The sequence below is a fragment of the Bidens hawaiensis genome, unplaced genomic scaffold (assembly GCF_021521415.1).
Source record: "Bidens hawaiensis isolate Kalapana, Puna unplaced genomic scaffold, B.hawaiensis_p1.1 tig00022510_1, whole genome shotgun sequence".
Lineage (NCBI taxonomy): Eukaryota > Viridiplantae > Streptophyta > Magnoliopsida > Asterales > Asteraceae > Bidens > Bidens hawaiensis.
This window is the reverse complement of record NW_027493504.1, coordinates 210263-234789: the sequence shown is the minus strand read 5'-3', so window position 1 is coordinate 234789 and position 24527 is coordinate 210263. Positions and strand designations below refer to the sequence as shown.

The 24527-nt window shown below is 34.3% G+C and overlaps 3 protein-coding genes and 1 pseudogene across 6 annotated transcripts; 2 read left to right on the top strand and 2 right to left on the bottom strand.

Annotated features, from left to right (window-relative positions):
• Window positions 1–848: 848 nt before the first annotated feature.
• Window positions 849–4038, top strand: LOC143565683 (serine carboxypeptidase II-2-like; annotated as a pseudogene). Its single transcript, XR_013141116.1, has 10 exons — window positions 849–1119; window positions 1235–1342; window positions 2237–2332; window positions 2438–2530; window positions 2626–2711; window positions 2779–3039; window positions 3125–3258; window positions 3338–3433; window positions 3505–3613; window positions 3684–4038. The product of XR_013141116.1 is annotated as a serine carboxypeptidase II-2-like (transcript).
• Window positions 4039–4667: 629 nt separating this feature from the next.
• Window positions 4668–6276, bottom strand: LOC143565681 (uncharacterized). The gene has a single exon (XM_077052582.1). The coding sequence runs from the start codon at window positions 6220–6222 to the stop codon at window positions 4894–4896; it is 1329 nt and encodes a 442-aa protein (XP_076908697.1). The 5' UTR covers window positions 6223–6276; the 3' UTR covers window positions 4668–4893.
• Window positions 6277–7720: 1444 nt separating this feature from the next.
• On the top strand, window positions 7721–8252 carry LOC143565680 (uncharacterized). Its single transcript, XM_077052581.1, has one exon. The coding sequence runs from the start codon at window positions 7752–7754 to the stop codon at window positions 8067–8069; it is 318 nt and encodes a 105-aa protein (XP_076908696.1). The 5' UTR covers window positions 7721–7751; the 3' UTR covers window positions 8070–8252.
• Window positions 8253–11499: 3247 nt separating this feature from the next.
• LOC143565679 (uncharacterized) lies at window positions 11500–23590 on the bottom strand. Of its 3 annotated transcripts, XM_077052580.1 has the most exons (3): window positions 22598–23590; window positions 22432–22567; window positions 22300–22352 (listed from the first exon to the last, which is right to left on the bottom strand). In XM_077052580.1, exons 1-3 carry the CDS (start codon window positions 23542–23544, stop codon window positions 22329–22331), a joined length of 1107 nt encoding a protein of 368 aa, XP_076908695.1. In that variant the 5' UTR covers window positions 23545–23590; the 3' UTR covers window positions 22300–22328. The 3 variants fall into 3 exon arrangements, with proteins under 3 accessions (XP_076908694.1, XP_076908695.1, XP_076908693.1); XM_077052579.1 differs by lacking the exon at window positions 22300–22352 and adding an exon at window positions 11500–11543 and having other exon boundaries at window positions 22432–23587; XM_077052578.1 differs by having other exon boundaries at window positions 22432–23587.
• Window positions 23591–24527: the final 937 nt, after the last annotated feature.

Sequence of the window (24527 nt, the reverse complement as noted above, 5' to 3'; positions counted from 1 at the left end):
ACCTGCTTTTTATTTTTATTATTATTATTATTATTATTATTATTATTATTATTATGTGCCCATGTTGAACTTTTTGGACTTTGATGCTAGATTTTAAGTAGGAGTTTGTTGGATGGTTATTACCTGAAATAGATGAAACTTTGGCATTTAGTTTTTTTAGCTAATTTTTTTGGTAAAATCTTTGGTTGTATTTTCAGATAATTTTTTTGCTTATCCTTTTCTACTCATGATCTCTCACTTATCCTAGAACGAGCTTATGCTCCTCAAAAATATTTTAGAGAATATACTCTTTAAGATACAAATTTTCTAGATTGTCCTGAAAGACGACGAAACTCCATACGCTTATATACATTTCTCTAAAAAAATTTGATAGTTCCTATTTCACTTAACAACCCTAATTTGGTTTTATCTACAATCCTAATTCAGTGAGAAGTTGCAACTGAGTCTAGATTATAATATTTGATTAGCGCCACCGTTACTTAACGGAAAGTTAGATGTCTCAACTAACCATCCAGATAAGGGTATGGTCATCTAAGAAGTAAGAACATTCACATTGGAGCCTTTGTATCCATACTATCTATATAATATAGAGGAAAAATAATATAAAAAAAACAACCAAACACCACTACATCTGTAATAGAGAATTTAATATAGAAAACTAAAGTACACATCTCTTTATTTAAGAAGTCATATTCAACCCTCTAAGGTATTAAAAAGGAATAGAAATTTTAAAAAACATGTGTTTTTTATTAAGGAAAGTGTTTATATATGCTCTAGGTCAAATGTTTCAACCTTGAAATATTATTTATGCCCCGGCTTGGTGCTCATATATACTGTATCTTCACATGGTAAACGAACTGTAAATGAAGATATCAACATGGAATTGGAGTTTTCTTATTTTGTTGTTAATTTCATTAGTTCATTCAGACGCCGCTAATCAACAGAAGAAGTTGGACCAAGTTTCAAGCCTTCCAGGTCAAAATTTCAATGTGAAGTTTGATCATTATGCTGGATATGTAACTGTTGATGAAGAATCTGGTAGAGCTTTGTTTTACTGGTTCACTGAGGCAGCTACTGAGGATCCTGCTTCAAAGCCTCTTGTTCTTTGGCTCAATGGAGGTTTCATTCATTATATTATGTTTGTTTATTATTAAGTGTTACAATTTAATCTGCAATATATAAATAAATAATTATAATTTGATCACTTATAAGAAAGATTGTTTGTTTTGTTAAGGGCCTGGATGTTCATCAATTGGATATGGAATGGCTGAAGAAGTAGGACCCTTTCATGTCAATGAAGATGGAAAGTCTGTTTACTTGAATCAATACTCTTGGAACACTGGTATTAATTAATAATAGGTCTTTGATATTAACACACTCTTCTGCCTATTTTGACACCTCCGATACGCTCTTCTGCCTATTTTGACACCTCCGATACGCTCCATATTGTTCAAGTTCAATATGACGCATATTGGAGTCAAAATAGAATTAGAAAGTGTGTTATAGACTGAGCCCTACTGCCTTAGTAGTTTACATTAACTTTAAACTAAATCGTAGTTTTATATGAATTTGAACTTAACAACACCAAGAATAAAGGATATCAAGGTTTTTGAGCAGAATCATAGTTTTATAGCTATCTATGAATTTCGTTTGAGAGCGGTAGCAATTCGACTTTAATTCCTTTTTTTTATTTTCGTTTTATTTGATATTGAAACCGGTAGTTAGCGGGAGTCAAATTTTATTAGATATTGCCTTAGTAATGAGAAGTATCAGAAGAGTACAGATAATTCTTATAGTTCTTATTTGACATGAGTTAATTGAAAAGAAGGAATTATTATTTTAAGTTGGTTAAAAAACCTATAATAATGTTTGATTGAAAAGGTATAAGATAATTTTGACATGAGTTAATTGTATTATTACAAGTTGGTTAATCTGTAATAAAGATTTGATTAAATAAAATATAAGATATTGGATTCATTGAATAAAAACAATAGATAGTTAGTTGACTGGATAGACCTTTTTTATAAAAAAAAATGTCTAATATATTGGCTAAAAAGTAAATGAAAATACAAAAAATAATAATAACAAAATAAAAAATATAAAACATCATTAAAAACAATATTCAGTATACATTAAAAATGGTAAATATTTTTTTCAATCAGCACTACTTTAGTAAAAAAACTTATTTAATATTACTTGTTGCACAAATATTTATTAATTGTTGACTGATTTGCAGTTGCAAATTTACTATTTCTTGATTCACCTGTTGGAGTTGGCTATTCTTACTCGAATACCTCTTCGGATATTTTGAGCAATGGAGATAAAAGAACTGGTATAACTTCCTATTATGATCACACTCGCACGTGTGTCACATGTTCGTATGTATGTCCTTATGATGCTTATGTATTTTCCTTGGTTTATAATATTGGTGTCATAGCTGCGGATTCACTTCAATTTTTACTGAACTGGCTTGAACGGTTCCCTGAATATAAAGGAAGGGAGTTCTACTTAACGGGCGAGAGCTATGCAGGTACATGAGTGTAACCAAACATTGTTCTCTTTATATGCATCATAACTTTCAATAAGAGTCGACAAATGTGATTTATGGTAATTTGATATTTTTAGGGCATTATGTTCCTCAATTAAGTCAAGCAATTTTAAGATATAACAAAGCAAACAAGGGGAGTCCCATTAATCTCAAGGGTTACATGGTACACAAGTTCTTTCTTTGACCAACATTTATTATTTATATACCGTAAACAATTAAAATCGTTGCAGATTGGGAATGCCTTAACGGATGATTATCATGATCATGTTGGACTGTTCCAATTTTTATGGTCTTCTGGTTTGATTTCTGATCAAACTTACAAGAGATTAAACGAGTTATGTGACAAGGGATTTTATGTTCGCCCCTCAAGTGAGTGTGGGCAGATAACTCTAGTTGCTTTTCAAGAAGCTGGTAATATCGATCCTTATAGCATCTTTACTCCTACTTGTACTAACAACGGTGTCACAAATCGCCTTCTAAGAAGATGGCATGTGAGTAATAATATTTTTTTAGCAATACATTAATTATTATTTTTCGCGTCAAACCAACCATAGTTGAGTTGTTTTTGTATGACAGAAGATAGGCCATACTGGGCTGAGTTATGATCCGTGCATCAAACAACACTCCACAGTTTACTTCAATTTACCAGAGGTTCAAAACACGCTTCATGCTTATCAGTATAACTCATCAATGAAATGGGAAACTTGCAGGTGTAACTTATAAATTTGGAAAACTAGCTAATATTATTAGTTAATTTGTGGTTGTTAACAACTTTCTTTTGTTGTGAAGTGATGATATAGAATTTAACTGGAAAGATATGCCTAAATCCATGTTGGATGTGTGTCAAGAGCTTATAAGTTCAGGACTTCGTATTTGGATGTTCAGGTTCTTCTTAATACTCATTATTTTTAGAATCAAATTTGTTGTTATGTTATTAACTTTTTGTTTCGCTATAGTGGTGATACGGATGCAGTGATTCCAGTTGCTTCTACACGTAATACTCTAGACGCTCTCAACCTTACGACAATTAACCCGTGGCGTGCTTGGTATGAAGATGATGGACAGGTAATTCCACCCATCATCAACATAAACTTAATACAACTACATATTCTTAATAATTTGTTTGAAATTATAGGTGGGAGGAAGGACACAAGAGTATAAGGGGTTGACATACGTAACAGTTAGAGGATCTGGGCACAAGGTTCCTTTGCATAAACCCAAGCAGGCGCTCACCCTCCTTAAGTCTTTCTTAACAGGAACCTCAATGCCACCATTGGAGAACTGATCATCGAGTCTAAACCATCTGCTTCACAACAACTCAACAGCTTCTACTAATCAACTGCCTTTTGGTATTGGAAGATCCCTTTGGTTGATATATATATATATATATATAAAAGGTAGAGAAAATCACAGGAAAAATGATTATTTTTTTCTATAAGTGGTTCTCTCGGAATGATTTCATACTAGAAACGTTATTCTTAGTACATATATAACTAGTAGTTGACCCGTTTGATGAACGGAAATATCAACTTTTAAATGTGACGAGTACATTAATTTGGTTGTTTTTTTGACATACATATGATATGAGTTGAAACATAATGCTGAGAAATGATTATTCTCACCTTCTATCCAGGTTGCTCACATTTTTTCCTTTTAATTCTAAAAAATCGAAATAAATATGAAATCAAAGTACAACAAATGTAATGCTAATACACTACACTAATACAATATTTTTAATTATATTTTCCCAATTCTCAAAATTTGCCATCTATGATATATGAGGTATGTTTGATAAAACTAGCTTATAACTGTAGCTGGAAGCTGCTAGCTGATGGTTAGAAGCTGTAGCTGGTAGCTGTGGCTTTTTAAAAATATTTAGGTGTTTGGTAGAGTAGCTGGAGCTTTTAATAAAACTAGCTGGGTGCTCGCGCGGTGCACTGTTTTAATCCAAAACCTATTCTGACTTGTCAGTAAATTCTATTATCGTTGACGATGATCTACACATCTCAAAGGTTATGAGAATCAAAAGATCAATCGTTGTTCATTGTTAGTCATGCAGTTTTCTGACATGATTATAAACACATCATACAGAATATCCAGCAAATATAATGAGTTATTTTAAGGTAACCGGATGAAGATTGCGACTAAAACTGACCGGGACAAAACCCGTCGGATTAACTGTTCCTAGATGGGCGCGACACCTTCAACTTTTCAAAACAACGTTTAATAATAACAAACATGGAAAACTATACCTCATAACTAAATAAAGCACTAGATAAGTGATACGAATACGTGAATCAGTTACATTTTCATGATTCATATACAACTACAAACGATGAACCGATTTAATCCCCGGTCAAAGCCCGTGGTCTATGCTCAAAAGTAAACAAAGACATGCCTGTCTGCAAAACCGCTCTCACAAAACCCATATTAGCCGTTAACGTTGGCGCGTGCCAGTAATCCCCGGTCCCAAACACAATCTTATTCTTCAAACCCAGTTTTCTAGTAGTCGGAAGGCTCATCATACGCCCCGAGGGAGAATCTGGTACAACCACCACCACCTTTAGCAACTGTTCCGCCCTTAATTTCTCATTAACCCCACCACACATTAAAACCAACTCCTTAAACTCAGCACAAACACTTTCACATATCACACACTTTCTCCCACTTATAACCTTAATAATATCCATATGTATTGGACTCTCAATTTCAGACAAAACTTGACTGATCACAAATTCCGTGTTCCCTTTAAATCGGGCTTTCAGTTCATCCTCAGGTGTATCCAAAAGCTTTTGTGTACCACTGTTACTAATACCCGACACAATTGCAACCAAAGCGGTTGTATCAAAGTTGACGATGTCACCGTCCGTTTTTCCATTATTGGATAACATCATTAGTGAAATAAGATCACCAAACGATCCGGTCAAATTGGTGTTATTGGGTTTTATAAACGGGAGTTGATTTTTATCCATTTGAGGGCAATTAACCTTAATTTCAAGAACCGACGCGTGTTGATATGATCTTGAAAGAATGTCTATCCACTCACCTTCTAACTCTTTGGAGAAACTAAAGTCAAAGTTATAAAACTTTGACTTAAGGTCAACGGGTTCAAATTCTGTATGAAACTTGTCTAGTGTGAATCTATCAAGCCCGTTTGAGAAGAAGAATATTATGGAAACGGGTTTTAATGCTACAGAGTTATGAGCAACTTCAAGAAGAAGCTGAATTTTATCGCATAAACCCTTGTTTCTAGAAGATTCTTGTTGACCGTACCAAGATATGTACTTTGGGTTCCTATCAGACACAACAAACCAAACCGGGTTCCCTTCGAAAGTGCAAACGATATCAACATGTGCGCGTTTTGAGGTGGTGTTTTGAAGCCCGATTGTTTTGCAGACACGTGACACTCCTGATATGTTTGGTTGTTGAAGAACGTGGACCACTGATTCAATATGACCGATGTTGACACAAACAGACGTTGTGGAGTCGGTTGATGTAAGGCGGGAGAGAAAAGCAAGCTCTGATTGGACCAATCTGGTGAGCGTGCGTTTGCAGGATAGGCTTAAGTTTGGTAAAATTTCGATTTTATCCATGACGGCTTCACATCTCTTCTGTGTTTGTTTGATTATTGTATCTAAAGTGATCAAACTGTCACACTCCTTATCTGCATCCATCTTTCTGAATGATATTGTAGCAATTTGTTTCAAAAGATGAAATCTTTGATAAGATTTAGGGCTTTTTGTTTCTTTCAAACTAGAAATGAGTGGAAAGATTTCAAGTCAGCACATTGCTAGATTACAACAGTATGAGTCTAACCGTCTACGAAACTAACAACTAGAATAAAAGTTTATAATGGATAGGGATAATTATCAGGACAATGACACAGGCATAATAATGAATAAAATGAATGCTTGTGAACTAACTAATTGGTATAGAAATCAAACACAGGCAGGCATCAGTTCAATCAGATGAGGAGACATTAAAGTAATAATCATGCAATTGGGGTTTAGATAGAGGGATTACAACTAACCAGAGCTTAATTTAATTAATAAGATATCGTCTCTCCTTGTACCTGCAACAAAACAATATATATATATATATATATATATATATATATATATATATATATATATATATATATATATATATGAAACCCTAATTAGGAGGAGTTTCACCGTCTATCGAAATGAATCATTTTCGTCTCGAGAGTTTCTTTTAATTTATACTCTATTTTAATTTTTATAAATTTACTCCTAGTGTTTGCTTCTTTCGTAAAGAGTCTTACTAGGGATATCCGGATACGTCCCGTCTCGTATAATACTATACAGGGTATCGGGTTCCTGTATACGTCTCGTATATCCCTAAGGGAGAGGGGGGGGGGTATTTGTAGGTTCTTTTAGCAAAAAGGGTGTTGTCCCTAGAATACCCCTTCGTAAATCATAATTATCTCATCTCATACAAGTCAATCATGCGAGCCACACCGATGGTATTCAAGTAAATATACAATTCGAGGAACCTATTTCCTATTGAAACAATGCCACTAAACAACTCTTACCTCATTTTGTGTTCCGCCTTCCTATCTTGATTTGTGGGACGACAAAATATAGATGTTGGATGGTGAATTTGGAGATATACAATACTTTTCCTAACATAAGACAATGAAGGATCATTTGAACGAGTCAAATCCTTTAGACTCTATATATGGTGTCGTGTCGTGTGGTGTCCTAATATGTCATACATTGTTCTAAAGTGGCGTATGGTGTGGTAAAGTGCCCTACGATGTGCTAAGGTGTCGTACAATAGCTAAATTGTCTTAAGGTATCGTACGATGTGTTGAGGTGGTGTTGTGGTAAGGTTTCATATGGTTTGGTACGGTGTAGCAAGGTGTCATACGATGTGGTAAGGTTTTAAATCTAAAGCGGACAATGATTTTGTATCTAAATTAAATGATCACCTTTTGTAACAATGCTTATCAGCATTATATCAACTCCACTAAAAATTTAATAACGCATCTTAATCCTACATAGCTTAGCTTAGTAGCTTTCGACTAAAAACAACGGTGGCCAAAATGTAATTAATCTTACTAGAGGGACTAACTTGATAAATATAACAAAACGTAAAAGTGGGTAATATAAAATCCTCATAAATCTCATTTATTTTCCCCAAATTGAATTGAAACCCTAGAATTCTCTCTGAGACAAAAATGGCGAGACCTGCTGCAAGACAATCAGCAGCAGCAGCATCATCAACCACAACAGAAACCACCACAATAACACTAGCAAATCCAGCTCCATCGCAAACAACAAGGACCTTGACGCTAACGCTGAATCCACGGAAGAAGAAGGTGACGTGGAAAGAAGGCACCGTGGATAACGAATTCATGCAGAAGAAGAGCTCCAAGAAATGCTGCATCTTCCATAAACAGAAACCCTTCGATGAAGACACCAGCGACGACGACGATGATGATGACTGTCATGATCACGGTTGCAAGAAGGAAGACGACGGAGCCTCCACCAGCTAGGTTATTTCAGTTTTTGGTGATGTATAAGCTGTACGATCGTTAAAACTTTGTTGTGTGTGTGTATAGAAACCGGATAATTATTTTGATATATTCAAGTATCATATGCACTTGATCTGATAATGTATCGAGTTCGATTTATGCGCCGCTTGCTTGCGTATTGGCTATTGATTGAAGTTTTGTTTCTCTGTGGATGTTGATTGTCTATGTTAATAGGTTATTGATTCTATAAACACATCTAGGTCTGATTACCTGTTACAGTTTTATCTTCTAATGATGAAATTATGTGGTTTAGTATTAGGCGTAAAATATATATGCAGCTTCTTGTTGACAATGTAATTTTAAAGTTCCAATGCAATAGTAAAGTCTTATCAAAAAGTACATTCGGCTTTCAGTTTTTATTCTTTTTGATTGGTTTCAGTAGTAGCTTTTTTGAATCCGCAACAGGAGGATCCTGTTGTATGATTGATTACAACTTATGGATAATCAGTGGCTGGAGATTATGTTTGGATGTGATCATGTGTATCTTGTTATATATGCACCGGATCTGATAATGTGTTTGATTTGAATCTGTGTGCTGCTTGCGTATTGATTGAAGTTTTGTTTACGTGTGGATGTTGATTTCTAGGTTTTTGATTGAATTCAAGAAGCTTTCTATAGGATTTATATTATATAAACACATCTAGGTCGGATTACTTGTTATAGTATATCTTGTGAAATAACGGCTACTTGTTCTATTTTTATGCTTTTTATCTAGTTGGAAAATGTGATTTTGAAGTTGCGATAGTAAAGTCATCTGAAAAACTGCATTCAGCTTCTGTTTTTGTTCTTTTTGATTAGTTTTGCAACGTGGCATTTGATTAAGATGAAAGTGTGTGACTGGTAGTAGCTCTTTTAAATCTGCATCAGGAGGATGCTGTTGTATGATTGATTAAAAGTTATGGATGATTGATGGCAAAAGATTATGTTTGGATGCTTATGTTGGTATCTGTTGATGTGTAATTGTGGTTTCTTATCTGCTTAGCAAGTATCTGTGTGGCTTGCAGTGATATGATGATTTACACACTGATATCTCATGTACCCTAGTTGTTTTGTTTGTTTGCTGGTGCTAATAGTAGAAAATGTATTTAGGTAGTTAGTTACAATTAGTTTGGTAAGTGGTGCTGTTGGTTGATTAGTTAGTTGTATTAACAGTGTCAATACCTAGTTAGGTTCATTGTGTCAAACTGTAAGTTGTAATAGTGTTTTTGAAGTTTCACATTTTCTACATTCTTGATTAGATTTAATTAAATTTTGGCTATACAAAGCTTACAGCATGTGCCTATATTGACCTTAGGTTTAAGCGTTGGACGTTGGTCGAGTATTTTATGGAACAATTTATCCGTTAAGATAGTCAAAGTCAGCATCTCTGATTCGATTCACTACCCAAGATGACCAGCTCCGAATGGTTAGACCTTACCTCACTCAAAAGTGGTATTTTCTGCTACTAGAAAAACCCTTTTGACGGTGTTGCTTAGAAGTAGTAGGATCATGTAATGAGGTAGACTTCCTATTCCTTTAACCTGCTTAAACCCTTCATTCAGCCTTGGAATTGAAGGAACATGCAACTTGTTTACCTGGTTAACCCAATTTCTATTCTTTAGATCGTCTGCAACAATATTTTGAACACCTTTATGTTGAACTAAACAGTGAGCAACATGGAGGCTTCTGTACGTTATTATTCAATAGATGAAGTGCAAGTAAATACAGAGGGCTTATTCTAATTCTAAGATGGAAGTTGAACGTTTGCTTGGTCCGGTAGATCACCCATCAACTGAAACTTCCACCAAAACCCAAGCGAAACCCAGTTTCCCTTAAGACCTTTTTACACATCTTTTGTCACTTTACTCGTCACATTGGGTGCACAAGATGCGTCACATAACAAAATAGCGCTATTGGTAGATGATTTGAACGGTTACACGCTTGCCAACATTTAGACATTTTGGACCGTCTCTATGGTTCTGAAGCCCATCAAGATAAGTCTTTTATCTAATTTTGAAGATATCTAGCAAGTTCGATCAAAGATAAGATGGATGAGTTATATTTGATCTTGCTTCGTTTAAGGGGTAGAAAGTAGAGTTGTTCATTTTTCTAGTTAGTTGAGCACACAAGTCTTACAAGAGTACATACAAAAATAAATAGGGTTTGTTGGTTGATATTCTTAAAGTATTCTAAAGTTTACTTGCAACTTAAAACATAATACTAGTTGGTTCTAGGTGATCTTGACAAAGGGTTTTGGTTAGCACTTTCGTTTGAACTTGTTTCTTAGTATGGATACCTCTAGAAGCAACCATCTTTGTAGTCTCACTAAATAAAGATTATTATAGCAACCACTTCATTAAATGTTGTTTTCTTTAATACCATGAGTGTTTTTTATTTTGTTTCTTGGTATATTGCCAAAGAATTTACTAGGGCCAGGGGATGTCTTCAAATGTTTTGAATCGTTGCATATCTATATATCTACAGTTTCTAAAGTGTTAGAAAACCAGTAACAAAACTGTATACTTTCGCCAGTCCACTTTCAAAATTATGATTTCAACCTCTATGGTATTGATGTGACATATCATCATCATTTTGATATTCTTCAGTTTTAACATTGGCAGCAAAATGTAAATATGCCTCATCATGTGGGAAGTCACTACAGTTATTTAAATCAAGTTGCACTAATTATCCTTTTTTACCATCTTCCAAGCTCCCATTTATCCATGTATGAATGATGAATCCGCTAATTGCGTTATTTATCACTCATCAATCAAAAATCATACGGGTTTTAACATTCTCCGCCTATGGACCATTAACCACTTTGTGGAATAGCTCATCATTCCACATTTTAATATTTATACCACAATCAAACCCATTAACATGTGTATCAATCTTGACAAATTTTGATTCAACATATATTGAAAATGTTAAAACGAAGAAAATAGCGGTGAATAGTATTTTCTATTACTAAATAACAGAAAACCAAATCTTTTTATATAGAGAGGTTACATGGAAAAGGATAATGATAATTGATAAGGCTAATCAACTAATGATAATAATAAAACATTTATCACTACCCTGATATTTAAATTAGAGTTAGAATAATCTCACAACTTAAAGATATGTAGCAAATCAATTATAATAATGAGTATAGCAGATAACAAACTCGACCACTATACATGTAATACCGAATACACTGATGCTCAAAATAAGCCACCCAACATAACTGTCCGCAAGTAGTTAAACTGACAAATCCACTAGGCTAACTTTCAATTCCAGTTACAACTTCAAGTCCAAATGCATAACAAACCCTTTTTTCAGTTTTATGTACAAGTATATATGTAAAGCACAAACATATATACACCGCTACCCGTCAATCAAACACTTTTCAGTTTTATAATGTATCATCAGTTAGAAAGCTGGTTATTCACATCACATCCAAAAATGCAGCATTGCCTGTGCATACATTAAACATGATACTCATTACAAATGCACATAAAGATTAAGATTAAAGAAAATGTTATAATACCTCCTGAAGTTGAAGCATGGGTAGATCGTAGTTTGAAGACGGTTTCTTTACTTCAATTGTACCCCTTTGACTTGCAGCTTGTATACAATCCAACTTCTTGTCTATCTCATCCAACAATTTCAACATCTCATCTTCCCTTGCTGTTAGTATCACCAGCTCTTGAGAACTAAAAAGAATATCACCCTCAGTTATCTCACTTGTATGCACTTGTTGAGATGACACTTCACTTTCCGCAACATTAATCGCCATGCAACAGTCAACAACAATATTATTATCTTTTTGATTCAAAAACAATGTATTTTCAAATGACTTCATTGGATCTTGATCTTCTATAACGGTTGAAACTTTTTCAACCTTTGTTTCATCTTCCAAGATTGATTTCCCAGTAGTTAGATTTTCTTTGGTTTCAGGGACTTCAAACACACACAAATTACAAGCATCTGAAACCATCTCATTCGCTGACTTTTGTTGACTTTGACCATTTTCTGATTCTCTTGCTATCCCTTCAACAATCTTATCTAACTTCCAAATTCGTTCGCAATGAGTTTGTTTATTCGAATCCAAATTTTGATTATTTTCATCTAATTGTTCAATATCAGAATCTGAACTTACCGATCGATTCCTTTCAAGATTCCCCATTTTCAAATAATCCAACTTCAAAAGTTTTGGTGGTGCAGAATCTCGTGTCGAAAGACTCTCGGGGCTCGTTTCCTTTTCACTTATTTGCAACAAGCTCTCGGAAAAATTTGTTTCGTGGGGCCCGATATCTTCAAGGCCAAACCTTGATAGTTTGTATGCATAGGCTTGAAGTTGATAATCCAAATTAGTAATTTCCATTTCTTTTTGGTGAATTAATTCTTCAAATATTTGCAGAGATACTTGAGCATGGTATAGTTGTTCCTCAGTTAGCCGTTTATAATGCTCGTATTCCATTTTCACAGCAGCTTTTTCGCTTTGAAGGCGTGATATCATTGCTAATGCTTCACTGGCTGCAGTAGCAGAGGATTCTCTTTCTATTTCTAACTCATTGTAAAGCTTTTGTAAAACTTGTATCAAACTGTAAATTATACACACATTTTTAGAGTTTTGCATTCTCTCCATTCTATATTAGATTTAGCTAGATTTTCGTAAAGTTTATAGCTGGTGCCTATGTTTGTTTTGATTACCATATATGACCTTGTGTTTAAATATTGGTCAAAACTTTATGAAATAATGTATCCGACAAGATGGTCAAAGTCAAAGTCCCATTTTTAGATTTGATTCAATAGTCAAAGTTATAAGTGAAAAACAATTTAAACAAAAGCTAAAACCAAAGGTCATATATGGTGAAATAAGGAATACATAGTAAAATAATAATGCTTAGAGTTAGGGATGGCAACGGGGCGGTTTCGGGGCGGGGAATGCCAATCCCATACCCGCCCCGGTTTATAAAACCCATTACCAAAACCGTCTAAAAACCTGCGGGGACTAAACGGGGAATCCCCATCGGGGATTCGGGGAAAACCGCGGGTATTCGGGGAACCCGTCTAGCATAAATGGTTTTTAAACGGGCTAAATTCCCCGTGGGGATCCCCATTTAACCGTCGGGTTCACCGTTTAAAACCCGATTGTAAGAAAATGATACAAAATTACAATACAATATTAATACACAAAAAGTTCAATATCCAAACACATTACACATACAAAAGACATTATTAATACATAAAAATGTTTATTTCTCCCATCACAACGGAAATTAACTTCATGATTGATCCTTCTTACACGTCCATACCGCACCCATTCAACCATTCAAACACTTGTCACGCCGGATTGCTATGATAATCAAACATTAACATATTAATTGGAAACTATATAAGAATCAATGTTAAACCATATTAAAATGTAAACGATAAACCATATATATATGTATTACCTCAATACCATCGTCACAATCATATTCAATAGTTTGGCAATATGCCTCGGATTCTTCTGAACAAGTTGCTATATTCATATCACAAAAGTCAAAAGTTTATATAGTAGCTAAGTTAAAAATAAAAAATAAAATGTTTGTTTACCTTTGATTTCATTCAACAACCAACTTTGGGCGCACATTAACGCTTCCAATGTTTTTGGATGAAGACGGCTACGATGTGGACTTACCAATCTACCACTTGTACTAAAAGCGGACTCGGAAGCAACGGTAGATATTGGAATCGCCAATATATCTCGAGCAATCTTTTGCAACCTTGGGTACTTGACACCATTTGTTTTCCACCAAGCTAAAAGGTCAATCTCAGTTTCTTTTATCCAAACTTTCTCTTGTAGATACAAATCAAGCTCCGTTGTGACACCTAATATATAAATAAAGTTAATACAATTAATGAATAAAGTTAAATTAATGTAAATAATAAGTCATACCCGAATGATTATCCTCTTCAACGAATGTGAAGTATTCGTTGAAAAATCTTCCACCCCCCGCATTGTTTTGACTTGATCTCACACCATCATCCCGTGAAGTTCCTTGACTGTAACTTTCATAATCTTGAAACAACCTATATACAAGCTCCTTAAGTTTTATTATCGCACTCTCCGACTTTTCAGAACCATATATCTTTGGAAAAGCAAACTCCATTGCTTTCAATTTGTAACGAGGATCCAAAACTGCTGCTACTCCCATTACCCCATGAATAACCGACCAATATTTATCAAACTTAACAATCATCTTCTCTGCCATCATCTTGATCATAGGGTCTCGATCTTCTTTCCATATACCCAAAGAAGATTTAATTTCACATATTGATGGAAAAAAGACATTCGCTGTCGGATATTTAGTACCCGAGAACATCAAAGTCAGCTCATAAAACAAACTCAACTTATCACAAATGCTTGAACCTAATTCCCAATCTCTTTCAGTTGGCAAAGTTTTATATTGGGTTTCTCTTTGCTTTAAACGTTTGAAAACTTCCTTGTAAAGAATAGCGACTTTCAACATTAGATATGTCGAATTCCAACGTGTTTTGCAATCAAGAGGTAACTTTTTTGAACAATCTATTGCTAAATGACGAGCAGCTTCCTCAAACTTTTCTACTCTTTTTTGTGTTCCCGTCCAAAAAACAACACTCTCTCTAATTCTTTCGATTCCTTCACCAATGACAGATAAACCATCTTGAACTATTAAGTTCAATATGTGCGCACAACATCGCATATGAAACAACTCCCCACCTAGAATCAAAGAGCTTAAAGACAACTTATCCAATAAATAGTGAATCATTAAATCATTAGTGCTGCAATTACCAACTGTTACTGTTGATATCTTTCTATCAATATTCCAATCACACATTGATTGATATAACACCTCAGCAAGAACTTCAGCAGTATGTGGAGAAGGTACATAAATAAACCTAGTAAAAGTACATTTGATAAAACATTCAACATATTAAAGTGGCAATTAATAAAACAAATTTTGAAGTATACCTCATTATTCGGCTTTGCATTTCCCATTTCTCGTCAATTAGATGTGCGGTAATTGACATGAAACCTTTCTTTTGATTACCTGATGTCCACATATCCGTGGTAATTGCAATCCGGCTTTGATTTTTCTCCAAGATCCTTTAATAAATCAAAGATATAAATTAAAAGGCAATTAAGTAATAACTAATTATATTAAAACCAAATAATTAATGAAACATACCCCATTGTCTTTTCTTTTTGAAAGTCATAAATCTTCAAAATATCACTCTTTAAGGTATTTCGTGATGGAACCTTAAATAAAGGTTGTAGTCCGGTCACAAACTTTCTAAATTTATGATGTTCAACAATCACAAGAGGATATTCATGAACAATAACCATCTCGGCTAGATCTTTCCTTGACTTGTCGGGATCAAAGTTTAAACAAGTTAGATTTGTTTGTCCGTCGGTTGTTTTTTGTCCCATCCCCAATACTTGTTGACGTATATCTCTTTGATTTCGTTTTGGACAAAATTTGTTATAATGATCAAGTAAGTGGCGTGTTCCATTCTCACTCTTAGCTCCTAATTTTCTCTTGCAATAGTGGCACTCCGCCTTGTCTTCACCATTGATCGTCATCTTCTCGAAGTGGTTCCATACAATTGACGTAAGTTTTCGCTTCCTAGAACCCATGTTGCTATCATCATTTTGGGTTGGGGTTTGGGTTTGCTCTCCTGTGGTTGTGTGTGATGGACCTTCATTGCTTGTATTTGGTGAAGATTGGTTCATACAGTTATTGCTATCGGCTTGTGAGTTATCACCCGGAGATGTTTGTGGTTGTTGTGTGTGTCCTTCCATAAATCCTACGAATAATTATGAAAATGAAAATGTTCTTAGCATCGCAATCAAAACACAAAGCATGCTTCACAACAGTCAATGCACTTAATACAATACACTTATACACAAGCATGCTTCACAACAGTCAATGCACTTAATACAATACACAAGCATGCTTCACAACAGTCAATGCACTTAATACAATACACAAAGCATAACTTACAACCGTCAATGATCTAATAGAATGAACAATGAGTTAGTGAGTGTTGACCTAACTGCAGAATGGGGAACGGGCTGTGCCTACTCACTGCAGAATGGCGAGTCCGGCGACTGCAGAATGGGGAACGGCGACTGCAGAATGGCGAGTCGGGCTGTGAGATCAGAGATGCGCGGCGGCGTGCGGGCGGGAGGTTGTTCTAGGGTTAGGGTAAATGGCCAAATGGGAAAGTAGGAAACTGGTTTTAAACGGGTATACGGGAAAATGGGTTAGGCAGCCTTATTGGGAAAATAAATAATAAATAATATATTATATATAAATATAAAAATTATATTTAATTAAACGGGTTTTAAACGGGTATACGGGGCGGGTATACGGGGCGGGTACAGGCTATACCATACCCGCCCCGAACCCGATTAACTTAAACGGGGAAACCCCGAACCCGGACCCGTCCCCGATTAAGTGTCCCCGAACCCGCCCCGTTCGGGGCGGGTTTCGGTTTTCCCCATCGGGTTTGGTTTTTTTTGCCATCCCTACTTAGAGTGGACAGTGGTTTTTGTTTCTGTAATTTGTCTAAATCTGCAATTTTAGTCCAATAGTTTTAAATTTGTGGTTTTCGTCCATGTGGTTTCATTTCACCTGCAATTAAACCTTAATTCGTTAGCCCCGTTAAGTCTGATTGTTAAACCCATCAGCGTGCCCCTCACGTGAGGGACATTTTTGTCCATTTTCTCTCCAATAAACCCCAACTGTAATTCGCAAGCCCCCCCCCCCCCCTCTCACGTGAGGGGCTGGGTGTGTTTTGGGGTTAAAAAGAAAAAATTGGCCCACACATGAAGGGTAATTAATTCGGTTAATTAACGAGGGGCTGGGTTTAATGATCAAACTTAACGAGGTTAATTAATTCGGGTTTAATTGCAGGTGAAATGAAACCATAGGGACAAAAATCGCAAATTTAAAACGATTGGACTAAAATCGTAGATTTGGACAAATCACATGGACGAAAACCGCAATTTGCTCTAATGCTTATTACAAAGTACTCCCTCCGTCATATTATAAGTGTCAATGTTTGAAAAACACAAAGTTTAAGGTGGATGGAATGATTACTTTTTTTCCTTACCAAATGACAATAATACCCTTAAAAAGTGGGTCCATTAATATTGTTTATTAATGTTAGTTGTGTGTGTTTAAGGGTAAACTTGGAAATTGGCTAATAAATTTTGAAAGTGGACACTTGTAATGGGAGAAATAAAAAAAATGTGGACACTTATAATGGGACGAAGGAAGTATATCATAAATCATATTTTTGGTAAATGATTTTTTTGTCATGACATGTTACACGAGTGATAAAATGTTTTTTTCTCATTTCTTGTTTTCCATATTCTCCAGCATGTAATATAGGGGCGGACATACCTTATGCCGAGCCGTAGCCTCCGCTACGGCTCAAACTTTTACGGTAGTGTAAAAAAAAAAATTTGGTCGATTTTCATGTTTCGTTACGGCTGGAAAATAATAATGTTCCGGCTAAGATTTTAAGCCCAACTAATATATGTTTTAAACCCAATTAATAGATAAAGCCCAAACAAAAAAACCCATTAACCCAGTTAGTGATTGTGGCTGTTGCAAAAAAACATACCGGTGTTAAAGAATTTTATGAATCTCTTGGCATGGTTGTTAATACGGTTGGTACTTCTTGCAAAAGAAAAGATATGATGTTGGAGTTAAAATGTGAGAGGGTGAAAATGAAATTCTTCTTGGTGAGATTAAAACAGGAAAATGATTAAATCAAGAGGTTTCCCTTGCACGAGCCGGAGACACGCGATGGGGTTCTCATCATAGAACAATCACAAGTTTGTTAAAATTATTCCCGGAAGTTGTTGAGGTGCTTCAATTTATTAAATTAGATGGAGATAACGTGCAACAAAAAGTTAACGCGAAAGGTATTCTATCATATTTTAAGACTCTTGAATTTGTGTTTTATATACACTTGTTGAACGAAATTTTAGGCCTCACAAATGCTTTATCAAAACATCTTCAAAAAGAGTCAAGATTTGTTGGAAGCGTCTAAGTTGATAAGCGGGACAAATCGAGCATTGAATAATTTAAGAAAAAACGGATTTAACAAGATGTTGGCAAAAGTTACATCTTTTGTGAAAAAAAACAAGATTAAGATTTAGATATGGAGGAAAGTTATGGTAATCAAAGAAATCGGAAGTATGCCATTACTAATCGACATCATTTTGAGGCTGAAGTTTTTAATACGTTCTTGGATATGCAAATTCAAGAACTTGGAAATAGATTTAGTGAGGTCTCAACTACTTTGTTAGAAAATATGTCGGGTTTAAATCCTTATGATTCGTTTTCCAAGTTTGACATATCTAAGATAGTGGCTTTTTCAGAGATGTATCTGAATGATTTTACTAACGAGAAAGAGGGTGTATTCCGGGTGATCTTACGACATTTTATTACACTTTAAAGGAAGATGATAAATTTGCAAAACTTGGTGGAATGGGTGATCTTGCTCGTGTAATGGTGGAAACCGGAAAACACACAACTTTTCCTTTGGTTTATCGGATATTGCAGCTAGCATTGGTTTTACCGGTTGCAACTGCAACCGTTGAAAGATGTTTCTCTAAAATGAAGCTTATCAAGACATATTTGCGCAATCGAATGAGTAATGTGTATTTGAACAATGCTTTAGTTTGTGCGGTCGAAAGAGAAACGTTTGATAAAGTAAATGAAGAAGATGCAATGACTCGGTTTCAAGCTATCAAAAACCTAAGAGGAGATATTTACAGCCCAACCTAGATCCGCCACTGTTGGTTCGTTAACTTGGTTAGTTTAAATTTATTTGCTGTCGTGTTCTTTATGTCTATCTCGTTAACATTGTATTATATATGGGGAAAAAAATTTGAGCGCTCCGGCTCGATTTCGAGTCTAGATCCGCCACTGATGTAATAATAATTATTTCGTGGAACACCTCATCTCTCGCACCTCTAAATCCATCGTTTTGGAAAGGTCAAGCAAGTCTCTAACCATGAACTCATAAATTGGCGGCAAAACTTTACACCATTGATTTTTATTTTCCCAAATCACCGCTGCAATCTCGCAACCCGTGAAAACGCGATCAGCTGATTCCCATCTATACTCGCATAAGGTGCGCATAAACGACTTGTAATTGGTACGCTCCTTTTTCCTAATTCCAACTTACTCCATTTCACGATGTAATTATTGCTAGTATCCTGACTTTAAATGATCAACCACTTAAATGAGTTGTCCGACTCCTACCACTCCCAAGAGTCTAACCCTTGATTCCAATCAATGGCATTAACAATATAAAAACATCTTTACCATTCCTCCATTTCAATTGTCGTACTCGCCACTCGGGTTTCTCCACCAATCAATGATCAATACGTGGAGGATGCTGAAACTCCTATGGGTTTTTTAGTTAGTAACCAATCAAAATATTAGATACGATTTCTATTTATAGTTTATTGCGAGTAAGTTTTATGTTAATTATTTGGAGTTTGTTCTAATCATTTACTTAATCTATACTATATAATAAATAAAGGTTTTTAATGCCAAATGATATCACATAAGGCTATGCGTAGTGGAGGGGCTACAAATTGGGGCGTTTTGCGCCGTGTGGCGCCCAGTCAGCAAGGGGTGAGAATTTGTTTTTGGAGTGTAATAGTGTAGGAGCTACAATAGTAATATATATATATATATATATATATATATATCTTACACACACATATATATAATAATAATATAAACAAACAAAACAACAGACATGCAGGGCGAGAAATAGATCCCGCCCCCGCCCCTTTTCGCCCCAATATCGCCTGGGGGGCGGTGTTCCTCCAACTTATCGCCCCATTTTCGCCCAAAGTGTCGCCCAATACACTCGGCCTAAGATAGTTTCTTACAAAATTTTTCCACTTCTCTCTCTTATTAAATGCATTTCTTTTTTTATTAATAATTTTATATTTAACTCTTTTTTTCCTTCTTAATCAATTATTTTCTCTTATTAATAACTATTTTTTAATTTAAAATTTTAATACATAGATATATTATTTAGTTTTATATAAATATGTTGTATTAGTTATTAATATTAAGCTTTTATAAGTAACAAATTTTCACGTTGATTTAGATAAAATAATTAATTTCAAATAAAGAAATTTTAACTTTATATTTGTTTTGCAATGAAAATTAATAAAAGTTAAAGTCAATCACTGTATAGATGGTTTGATTTGTTTTTGAGACAATTTGTTTGTAACGCATGGTAAGCGATGTGTTTCATTATCTAAAGTTGAAATAAAAAACAAAACGAAACTGCTAATTTTGATATGTAGGTTAAAATTACAAATATTGTATACAAAAAAATATTTAGAGATTTATTAATTTTCAACAAGTTTTTATTTCTGTATTGTGTAATATGTAATTTATTCTACAATATATTATATCATTATATCATTTGACATATTACATTGTGGTATTATCTAAACAAATTTATTTATTCTAACTCGTGTTCTACACGGGTCTTAATGCCATATGCCATTACACATGAGTGATCATTACAAAATTTTCCCATTTCTCTCATGTTAAATATATTTATCTTTTTTTTATTAATAGTTTTATATTTTATCTTTTTCTTTCAATCTATTATTATTGAGTGAACTGGGGTTTTTGTCCCTATGGTTTATCGAAATATGCGGTTTTAGTCCATTAATTTTCCTTCATCTCTCTCACATTAACTACATTTCTCCTTTTAATATTTCATTTTCAATTTTTAATAATTCCATTATAATTTAAAACAATTAATATCATCATAAATATGTTAATTTGTTTAATATAAAATGTATTGCATTAGTTATTAACATTAGATTTTTATAAGTAATCAATACGAAACAGGTGAGTTTCTTTAACCGATTAAAGTATCAAACATTGTTCATGTCAAAATACTTTAGGATTAGAATGAGTTTTGGTCAACGAGTTGGTTTAAAAAAGTTGTCATTTACAACTAAGTTTTGATATAGAAAATAACAAATAAATAATTTATGATTTATGAATTTTCTAACAACTTTATATTTCAAAATTGCGTAATGTGTAATTTTTTTACTGTATAATATATCTTTATATCTGCGATACATTTTTTTGGTATTTCACATTATGTTATTATTTAAAAATACTTTTTTGGTAACTAACCTAGTTAGTAACCAATCAAAGTATTAGTGTAACCATCTGGAGGAAGTCAATGTGGTAATATATTTACAGATGTTGCTAAATTGAAAAGGAAAAGAAACGATAAACAAATTCGAATACTCTATATCATAATGTGACATATCATCGAGATTCATCGGCTTTGACCACGGATTATCATCCCATAACGGAATTGCAGTTTGTGGCATGTAAGAGATAGAATGAGTTTTCAAGGTCACGATATGTTGCTTTTATTAGAGATTCTAACCATATGTCATCAATTTACGATACGACTAAGAAATTAAATACGACAGTTAAGTAATCAAATGTGACAATCAACCACATGAATTGGCTGCAACTCGCGATTTGCTTATTAAATGAAAATTAAAAAAACAAAAAAAACTTTAAAATGAAGTTGGATTTACTGTCGTTTCTTTACGTCTTCTACACTTTCACACTCCCAACTATCCGTGTATGAATCCATTAATTACGTTATTTGTCACTCATCAATCAAAACCCGTAGGAGTTTCAGCATCCTCCACGTATTGATCATTGATCAGTTTATGGAACAGCTCGGCATTCCAAATTTTAGTATCCATGCCACAATTAAAAGCAGTAACATGTGTATCAACTTTAACAAACATTGATTGACATGTAATCAAAATATTATCGGGTCCTAAATACGAAGCTCTGTTCCAATAACAAACCGAATACAATGATTCACAAAATTAAGCCACCTTATGCATTACTGTGCACTAGTAGTTAAAAGTGACAAATCCAACCATCACTAGATTAACTTTCAATACCAGTTACAACTTCAAGTCCAATTGTCCAAATACATTCCACATCCTTTTTCACTTTTCTGTACAAGTATATATGTAAAGCACATACAAATATACACCGCTACCAGTTAATCAAATCACACCAATTACTCGCCAATCACCATACACACCAAACCACATTGTTAGAAACAAAAACGCTTACACGGTAGCATTTATCAAGTCATCAATTAGAAAGCCGGCTATTCACATCACATCCAAAAATGCAGCATTGCCTGTGCATACATTACGACAAACACAATACTTATTACAAATGCATATAAAGATAAAAGATTAAAGAAAATGTGATAATACCTCTTGAAGTTGAAGCATAGGTAAGTCATAGTTTGAAGACGGTTTCGCTTCTTCAATTTTACCATTTTCATTTGCAGCTTGTATACAATCTAATTTCCTGTTTATCTCATACAACAATTTCAACATTTCATCTTCCCTTCCTCTAATTATAACAGGCTCTCGAGACCTAACATTAGCATCACCCTCGGTTATCTCACTTGTACTCACTTGTTGAGATGACCCTTCACCTTCCACAACATTAACCGCCATACGACAATCAACAACAATATTATCTTTTTTATTCAAAAACAATGTTTTTTCAAATGATTTTATAGAATCTTGATCTTCTATAAAGGTTGAAACTTTTTCAATTTTGTTTTCATCTTCCAAGATTGATTTCCCGATATCAAGATTCTCATTGGTTTCAGGGACTTCAAACACGTCAAGCACACTCAAATTACAAGCATCTAAAACCATCTCATCCGTTGACTTTTGTTGCTTTTGGCCATTTTCTGATTCTTTTGTCATCTCTTCAACTATCTTATCTAACTTCCGAATCTGTTCCCAGTATGTTTGTTTATCCGAATCCAAATTATGATGACTTTCATCCGACCGTTCAATATCAGACTCTGGACTAACTGATCGATTCCTTTCAAGATTAATCCTTTTCAAATAAGCCATTTTAAAAAGTTTTGGCGGCGCAGAGTTTCTTCGCAAAAGACTCTCGGGGCTCGTTTCTTTTTCACCAATCTGCAACAAACTCTCGGGAAATTTTGTTTCGTGCAGTCCACTATCTTCAAGCCCTAAGCTTGATAGTTTGTATCTATAGGCTTGAACTTGATAATCCAAATTAGCAATTTCCATTTCTTTTTGGTGAATTAATTCTTCAAATATTTCCATGGATTCTTCAGCATGGTATATTTTTTCCTCTGCTAGTCGTTTATAATGCTCGGATTCCATTTTCACAGCAGCCTTTTCTCCTTGAAGCCGTAATATCATCGCTAACGCTTCACTGGCTGCGGTAGCAGAAAACTCCCTTTCAACTTCTAACTCATTGTAAAGCTTTTGCAAAAGTTGTTGTTGAGTGAAAATAGCTTCTTTTAAAGATGCGCCTGTACTTGTTTCTTCTGACATTATTGACCGTGTGTTGTTTCTCGATCATAGGTTATTTAAATCAAAGCGGCCAGTACTTGATTTTGAAGATTCATCATCAAAACAAAAGAATAATCAGAAGACAGCAAGTAATTTGATGATTATCTTTAAACTTAGACAATGTAAGCCTCCAGTTTAATATTAATCAACAAAAAGATGATGAAGTTTTGTGAATATTCTTCAAGTATATAAATTATAAAGAACAACTAACTTATGTACTTTTTTTATTAATAATTAATTATGAATGATTAATGAACATTAAAGATACACCACTAAAATCGCTTGTTTTTGAAAAATATATTGAGAGAGGCATTTAAACAAACAGTTTGTGCGCATTGAAAATAGTTTACCTGCAAGTCAAAGAATCCCAGATGATCACAAACCCATATCAACCACCAATAATCAACCTTTGAAGACGAGTCAATATATGAACCAGGGTTAATCAAACGAACCCAGTTTCAGATATAATAACCGAACCCTAGGGTAAAATGAATGAATCGGATGGATGTAAGTTGGAAAGAATTAATTATTCTAGTAAAGAAGAAAAGCAATGATATCAAACGAAACTCGATGATGCGTGTTGGTTGTTGCAACTGTTTGGTGTTTTGTCTTTTTGTCTGTCCAACTTAAATGAATATGAAATCAAATCAAACAGAGATGGTGTTGTAACTGTTTGTGTTTTGGGGGTTTAACTTTTTTATAATAAGGTGGGAAGATTTTCGATTATTATGTTATGTTGGGTCTCAAAAGCCTAACCAACCAACCAACCCAACCTAAGCTCATCAATTCGCCTCTTTCTTCAACGGTTCTATATGTTTTTGTTTATTGTTTACTAGGTTAAAAATCCTATGTGTTACACGGGTTGAAAAATTAAAATGCTAAAATTTATATCTTATTTAGGGTTCCTAAAAACAAAATTATCACTTTTTGACATGTTTTTCCAATTTTTCATCTTCTAATTGTCC

Coding starts and splice junctions, on each gene's coding strand:
- LOC143565679 (XM_077052579.1), bottom strand. CDS start 23,544: ATGTCAGAAGAAACAAGTACAGGCGCATCTTTAAAAGAAGCTATTTTC. Junction 11,544..22,431: donor CTATGCTTCAACTTCAAGAG/GTATTATCACAT, acceptor ATGTATGCACAG/GCAATGCTGCATTTTTGGAT.
- LOC143565680 (XM_077052581.1), top strand. CDS start 7,752: ATGGCGAGACCTGCTGCAAGACAATCAGCAGCAGCAGCATCATCAACC.
- LOC143565681 (XM_077052582.1), bottom strand. CDS start 6,222: ATGGATGCAGATAAGGAGTGTGACAGTTTGATCACTTTAGATACAATA.